Below are 7,141 nucleotides of genomic sequence, written 5' to 3'. Positions count from 1 at the left end.
CGTCACCATGCCCAGCTGATTTTTTGTATTTTTAGTAGAGACGGGGTTTCACCATGTTGACCAGGATGGTCTTGATCTCTTGACCTTGTGATCCACCCGCCTCGGCCTCCCAAAGTGCTGGGATTACAGGCGTGAGCCACCGCGCCCAGCTAGAAAATTGTTGAGTTGGCCAGCTGTGGCGGCTCAGGCCTGTAATCCCAGCACTTTAGGAGGCCGAGGTGGATGGATCACTTGAGGTCAGGAGTTCAAGACCAGCCTAGCCAACATGGTGAAACCCAGTCTCTACTAAAAATACAAAAAATTAGCTGGGCGTGGTGGTGCGTGCCTGTAATCCCAGCTACTTGGGAGGCTGAGGCAGGAAAATCGCTTGAACCACGAGGCAGAGGTTGCAGTGAGTCGACATTGTGCCACTGCACTCCAGCCTGGTCAATGAGTGAAACTCCACCTCAAAATAAATAAATTAATTAAAATAAATTTTAAAAACAGAGCTTGAATTGCTTCTTGGCCTTTTGGCTAACAATCAAGTGTAGAACAGAGCTTGGCCAGTGTGCCAGGGTAGGGTCCTGGGAGCCCCTGGCTGTGTCAAGAGACCCCCTTTGGGCCAGGCGAGGTGGCTCACACCTGAAATCACTGCACTTTGGGAGGCAGAGGCGGGTGGATCACTTGAGGTAAGGAGTTCAAGACCAGCCTGGCCAGCATGGTGAAACCCCATCTCTACCAAAAATACAAAAATTAGCTGGGTGTGGTGGTGGGGTAGTGCATGCCTGTAGTACCAGCTACTTGAGAGGCTGAGGCAGGAGAACTGCTTGAACCTGGGAGGTGGAGGTTCCAGTGAGCCAAGATCTCACCACTGCACTCCAGCCTGGGCTACAAGAGCGAAACTCCATTTCAAAAAAAAAAAAAAAAAAGATTCCCACCTTTTACTTTCCAGACTGTGAGGAGAGGGAGTGTTGTCCCACACAGTCACTAAGAGGTAATTACCAAACTAGAATTTGAGTGCCTGCTACACCTGAATAGTGCTTCTGGCTGAATGTTAGCCCTGGGAGTCTGAAGATCAGAGAGGTGAGGTGTCCTGCCTGAGGATGCATAGCCTAGATCCTCATTTTGCCCTGATCTATCCGGATCTGGTGTCTTCCCTGTACTCTATAGAGCAGGGCAATCACAGCAGGGGGCCCCTTCTGTGTCCTCAGACAGCTGCTGTGATTTGAATAACCAGGCAGGCTGCTGGTTGTCCCCTGGTGACTGATTTGCCTGGCAAACAGACCCTCAACCCCTGGGAGACACTCAGCCCCCCTGGGGCCATGCTTCCTCTCTCCATCCCCAAGAGCTCCCCAGGCCTGGTCTCCCCTTTCCTGGCCCTGCTTGGTGGTCCCAGTGCTTGTTCACCTCTGAAAGCTGGACAGTTCCCTCTGAAACCTGGGAGAAGACAGCAGGTTCCCAGGCAGGGGTAACCCAAGCCAACTTAGTCCGCTCCCAGGGCCAATCAGGAAATTTGCATGAAGAGAATGAGGCTCCTCTGAGGCTTCCCCTCCTCTCCTACCAGGGATAGTCATCCCGGGGCTGAGGTCTGACAGCAGGTAGAAGAGGCAGCCACTGCGCGTGGAGAGCCTTCCTGAGGGGATGCCCCGCGCCTTCCTGGTCAGGAGTCGGCGTCCACAGCCACCCAACTGGGGCCACCTGCCTGACCAGCTCCGGGGAGATGCCTATATCCCCGGTGGGTCCCTCACCGTGCCCGGAGGTAAGGAGCAGGGGAGACGCAAAGCATCACCATTTGGCTTCTCTCCTCAGATTGCAGCAGCCTGGGGGGGCCACCGGCGCAACAGTCATCCAGTGTCAGGGATCCGTGGGCAGCGGTGAGTGTGGAGCTGGCCCGCAAAGCCAGCTGTTTCGCCCCTGCCTGCTCTCAGCCTTAATGAAGCTGACGGCCTCTTCCTCCCCAGGCCCATCTGCATAAGCCCTCATGCCTCAGGACCTGTCCACCTCTGCTTCTCTCTGCTGGGAATGGCTCTCCTTTCCTAGTAGTAAGCTCTCTACTGTTAGGTCCCAGCCTAGGCACCTAACAGGGTGGGCAGCCACAGGGATCTCTCTGTCCAGCAGGGCAGAACAAGATTCAACCCCTCATGTGGATGATCTGCCTTATGTCAGAATATGGGAGATGGTGACAAGAGTGTGATGGGAGATAAGGGCTATTTCAGCTGTGCATGCATTAGAGGAAAGGAAGCACCAGCTGGAATGTCGTATGTTCACGAGGGCCAGGCACTATTCCAGACACGGGGTTTTATATTCAGCAGGAATAAGACAAAAATTCACAAATGATGGAGTCTGTATTCTGGTGGGGGCTGCAGGTATAGACAATAAAATTAGCCAGTTGTGGTGGCTCACACCTGTAATCCCAGCACTTTGGGAGGCCAAGGCAGGCAGATCACTTGGGGCCAGGAGTTCGAGACCAGCCTGGCCGTGTTGTAATTTTGGTCTCTACTAAAATTACAAAAAGTTGCCAGGCATGGTGGCACATGCCTGTAATCCCAGCTACTTGGGAGGCTGAGGCAGGAGAATCTCTTGAACCTGGGAGGCGGAGGCTGCAGTGCACTGAGATTGTGCCACTGCACTCCAGCCCGGGCAACAGAGTGAGACTCTGTTCCAAAAAAAAAAATACAAAACTTAGCCAGGTGTGATAGCATATGAGGCTGAGGCAGGAGAATCAACTGAACCTGGAGACAGGGGTTGCGGTGAGCCGACATTGTGCCACTGCATTCCAGCCTGGGCAACACAGTGAGACTCCATTTCAAAAAAAAAAAAAGACAACAAAATTAGAAAAGTAGGCCAGGCATAGTAGGCTCACGCCTGTAATCCCAGCACTTCACAAGGCCAAGGTGGGTGGATTGCTTGAGGTCAGGAGTTACAGACCAGCCTGGCCAACATGGTGAAACCCTATCTTTGTGACAAATACAAAAATTAGCTGGGCATGGTGGTCTATGCCTGTAATCCCAGCTACTGGGGAGGATAAGGCACAAGAATCACTTGCACCTGGGAGGCAGAGGTTGCAGTGAGCTGAGATCAAGATCACAGCACTGACCTCCAGCCTGGGTGACAAAGAAAGACTCTCAAAAAAAAAAGTTCATGTCACATTGGAAGATGGGACTTGACATGGAGAAGGGTCATGGGATACTGAGGGAAGACCCTGGAGAGTGGCAGGTACACACACTAATCACTGTCTCTGCCTTCCTAAATCCTCTATGGCTCTGGGCACTCGGTACTCATTTGCAGAGTAACGAAGGGTGGGCAGGGTCCAACCATAGGGGCTAATAACTCCCACATCCCTCCAGCAGCCCACACAGGGCAACCTGACCTCTGCTCCCAGGGGCCCAGGGATGCTGGGCTGCCCACTCTGCCCTAAGGCCTTCCCTCTGCAGCGCATGCTGACGCGGCACCTCAAGTGCCACAGTCCTGTGCGCCGCCACCTGTGCCGCTGTTGTGGCAAGGGCTTTCATGATGCCTTCGATCTCAAGCGCCACATGAGGACGCACACTGGTGAGCAGTGGTAGGGACAGGAAAAGGCTGCTGGGCCCAAAGGCGGGGATGGAAGGAAATGGAGAGAGGTGCTGGGATGTGGAGTGTCCAGGGTTTGTGTATGTGGGGTGTGGGGACTCCAGAAATAATGTCCCTCGGACCCCAGCAGGTGGGTGTAAGGTGGCACCAAGATAGGGGCATGGCAAGGGACACAGAGTGCAGACAGATGTGGGTTATATGATTCAGGCTCCAGATCCGAGGGCAAGGGAAGGCCTCTCTCTCTGTCCCCCAGGAGAGGGAACATCCTGGTGAAGGAGGGTGGGGAAACAGGTGTCTGGCCCATGTCTGCACTAGGTGGTGGCAGCACATGGTGGGTCATGGGTGGAAGAATCTGAAGAGCTTAGAATGGGACTGGAAATGCTCAATGCTGTAAAACACGTGGGGGTGCTTTAGTCCAGAGCCCATTGCCCTTCCTGTCCAGCCGTCCCCTCTGTGCCCATCTGTGCAGGGATCCGGCCTTTCCGCTGTAGTGCTTGCGGGAAAGCGTTTACGCAGCGCTGCTCCCTGGAAGCTCACCTTGCTAAGGTGCATGGGCAGCCAGCTAGCTACGCTTACCGTGAACGCCGCGAGAAGCTGCACGTGTGCGAGGACTGCGGTTTCACCAGCTCCCGGCCGGAGGCCTATGCACAGCACCGTGCCCTGCATCGCACAGCCGGATACCCCATGCCAGTGCCCTCCCCACGAGGCAAATAAACACAGGAAACTCGCACATGGAATCTGGTGTTAATTACACTCGGGGGGAGAGGTGAGATCACTCGGTCCAGCGGTGGCCGCAGTGTGGGGCCGTGCACACGTAGTACAGACGCATGGCGTCCTGACAGAAAGGATGCATGGTTAGCAAGGTTCTGGACCCAGCAGCGCCTCACCCCAAAAGAACAGGCAAGAGAACTTCCCCAATAGGTAAGGGTCCGGCCCAGGATTTAAGAAACGCAGGGACACCCATATTGGTATCACCACCCCCGGGAAGGACCAAGCAAGCCCCAGATACTTAGAATGTCCTCATGCCACTTACCTCGGCCCGGGCACTGTGTGACTGGAAGAACACAGCCTCCTTGTGGCCACACCTGAGGGGGTGGGAGCTCAGTCATAGGGAGCTTGACACCCTTCCCTCCTCCCTTCGCCTCACTTTCCCTCCCCAGCACCAGCTGAGCGCTCACTTCTGGCACGGGTGGTCCTCGGTCCGCGGCAACGTGGGGTCCTGGGACACGTCGGCAATAATCTGGGTCAGTTCGCTGCAGGGACGCAGGGATGTATAATTACGCTCAGACCCGGCCTACAGAGCTAACACCCCCGCCCCCAGCTCCGGGACCGCCACTCACTCCACTTCGTGCGTGATCTTGTTGACATAGATGCAGCTGTTGTCGGCCTCCTGCTGGTAATCACAGTTCCGGCACTGCGAGAGGGCGAGTGTAGGGGAAAGGGGGTCACGGAGGGATTCCGGATGAGACTGGAAGGGGAGGGCAGGGTGATCCCGGAAGGTACGACGACGGGACGGGGTCTTTAGGGATGGACAGGAGAGTCGGGATAACTTGGGGTGCAGCAGGGGGCAAAGAGGGAGTCGGGTCACAGAGGCAGGGGACAGGGCGAGGCCATGCTGGGAACAGGTGGACCAGCCGGGGAAGACCCGGGCGCTCACCGCGTAGAGCAGAATGCGGTTCTCCTTGTCTTCCTTGGGGTATAGCATGTTGTTACTGTGGGGAGGGCGAGGTGCCAAGGGGTCAGTCCTGGAGCCATTCCTCACCCTCTTTCCACATCACCCGCTCCCTCAGCCTCACCATTCCTGGCAGAAGCGAATACCCACGAAGCCCGGCTCGTAGGTCCCGTCGGGCTCCATGACGACGCGCAGCCCGCCTAACCTTCTGCGCTTGCTCCGCCGCGCTACAGGTCGCCGGAGGGGCCAGGCCTAGGTGCTTCGCCAAAAGAGGGCAGCCCTGAGCACATGTGCTGTGTCTCCCTTCTCTCCGCGCAAAGGTTTCATTGCTTGCTTCAGTCTTTTGATATCCTAGAGTAATTCCTTCCATTTTTGGGACATCGCCGCCCCAGTTTACAGAATAGTATGGATCTGGCGACAGAGCCGGGGAAACGATGCGCATCGTAAGCTGCATAACGCTAAGCACCCAGGGCAAAAGCCACAGAGCTTGCTTGGCCAAAGGCCAGTGCGCATGCGCGAGTTTACCCTGCGCTAACGGAGGAAGCTCTTGCCCGTTCTTCCTCCAGGCTACAGTCTTCGCCCCAGTTCTGGCCGTTTCCGGGCCGCTACAGAAAAAACCGTGAACTCTGGGAGGCCTCCCGGGATTCGCTGGGGCAGGCTCAGGAGTACGGAGAGCTCGCTTCCTGGCCGTGGGGAAGGGAGGCGGCGATTGGCGGACGCTCCTGGCAGGGGAGCGCGCATTGGTCAGGCCCGGAGCAGGGGGCGGGGCTGCTATCCCAGCAGCGGCGGCGACTGCGGCTGCGGAGCGGGTGTGAGGCGGCTGGACCGCGCTGCGGGCCCAGGCAGGGCGCGGCAAGATGGAGGTGACGGGGGTGTCGGCGCCCACGGTGACCGTTTTCATCAGCAGCTCCCTCAATACCTTCCGCTCCGAGAAGCGGTACAGCCGCAGCCTCACAATCGCGGAGTTCAAGGTGTGGCCGTGGGGGCGGGTCCGGAGGGGCGGGGCGAAGAAATGGGGGGGACTCCCCGGAGAGGTGGCGGGGAGGGGCCGGGGAGCGACGGGGCGGGGCCGGAGGTGATCCCAAGCACGGAGGCTAGGGACCGGGTCGCGGCGAGGCGGGTCCGTAGAGAACCCGAGATTGCAGAGACGAGGGGTGGGGCCAGCGAAAAATCCAGTGGTCCAGAGGGCGGGACAAGGGGCGGGGCAAGAGGCGAGGAGCCGGGCCCAGTGGGTCCTGACTGGGGGGTCTTTCGGAGGAACAGGGATGTGGCGATGGTGATTGATGCAAGGGGCGGGGCTCCTGGCCACCTTCTCACCCTGCCCCCTCCTTACAGTGTAAACTGGAGTTGCTGGTGGGCAGCCCTGCTTCCTGCATGGAATTGGAGCTGTATGGAGTTGACGACAAGTTCTACAGCAAGCTGGATCAAGAAGATGCACTGCTAGGCTCCTACCCTGTAGATGACGGCTGCCGCATCCATGTGAGAACTGCCTACCTGGGACACTCGTCCGCAGCCCTCCCCTACTCCCTCTCCACCATTCATTTGGTTATTCAACAGATACTTGCTGGGTTTTGCCCTGAGTGATACCCAAGATAGGTCCTGCCCTCCTGGAGCCTCCAGTGCAGCCTGACAAGAGACAGACCCATCACTAGACAGGGACAGCCTAGAGTGGTCTGGGCTGGGATCAGGAAATCCCAGGGGACTGGGGCCACCCAGAAGAGGTGCCTGACTCCACCTGGGAGAATCAGAGAGGGCTTCATGGAGGAAGGGATGTCTGAGCTGAGACCTGAAAGATGAGGAAAGGGTGAGTTAAGAGAAAGAGGTGGGCCGGGCGCGGTGGCTCACGCCTGTAATCCCAGCACTTTGGGAGGCCGAGGCGGGTGGATCACGAGGTCAAGAGATCGAGACCATCCTGGTCAA

General features: G+C 57.3%; 3 protein-coding genes across 5 annotated transcripts in view; 2 read left to right on the top strand and 1 right to left on the bottom strand.

Annotated features, from left to right (window-relative positions):
* Positions 1 to 1,545: 1,545 nt before the first annotated feature.
* OVOL3 (ovo like zinc finger 3) lies at positions 1,546 to 4,279 on the top strand. The gene is made up of 4 exons (XM_037730754.1): positions 1,546 to 1,714; positions 1,789 to 1,853; positions 3,327 to 3,531; positions 4,019 to 4,279. Exons 1-4 carry the CDS (start codon positions 1,621 to 1,623, stop codon positions 4,261 to 4,263), a joined length of 609 nt encoding a protein of 202 aa, XP_037586682.1. The 5' UTR covers positions 1,546 to 1,620; the 3' UTR covers positions 4,264 to 4,279.
* POLR2I (RNA polymerase II subunit I) lies at positions 4,280 to 5,540 on the bottom strand. The gene is made up of 6 exons (XM_017506674.2): positions 5,346 to 5,540; positions 5,207 to 5,261; positions 4,890 to 4,963; positions 4,728 to 4,802; positions 4,583 to 4,634; positions 4,280 to 4,384 (listed from the first exon to the last, which is right to left on the bottom strand). Exons 1-6 carry the CDS (start codon positions 5,402 to 5,404, stop codon positions 4,322 to 4,324), a joined length of 378 nt encoding a protein of 125 aa, XP_017362163.1. The 5' UTR covers positions 5,405 to 5,540; the 3' UTR covers positions 4,280 to 4,321.
* A 274-nt stretch (positions 5,541 to 5,814) lies between these two features.
* Positions 5,815 to 7,141, top strand: part of TBCB (tubulin folding cofactor B) — a 10,205-nt gene continuing 8,878 nt past the window's right edge. The window contains exons 1-2 of one of the 3 annotated variants that reach the window (XM_017506669.2): positions 5,815 to 6,192; positions 6,557 to 6,700. In XM_017506669.2, the coding sequence (XP_017362158.1) occupies positions 6,079 to 6,192; positions 6,557 to 6,700 (258 nt within the window). In that variant the 5' untranslated portion in view covers positions 5,815 to 6,078. Of the gene's footprint in view, positions 6,193 to 6,285; positions 6,376 to 6,427; positions 6,450 to 6,556; positions 6,701 to 7,141 lie in introns of those variants that run through there. The other 2 variants (XM_037730752.1, XM_037730753.1) reach the window with 2 other exon arrangements.

The sequence above is a fragment of the Cebus imitator genome, unplaced genomic scaffold, assembly GCF_001604975.1.
Source record: "Cebus imitator isolate Cc_AM_T3 unplaced genomic scaffold, Cebus_imitator-1.0 Scaffold356, whole genome shotgun sequence".
In the NCBI taxonomy this organism is placed as follows: Eukaryota; Metazoa; Chordata; class Mammalia; order Primates; family Cebidae; genus Cebus; species Cebus imitator.
This window is presented reverse-complemented; position numbering and strand designations above follow the sequence as displayed.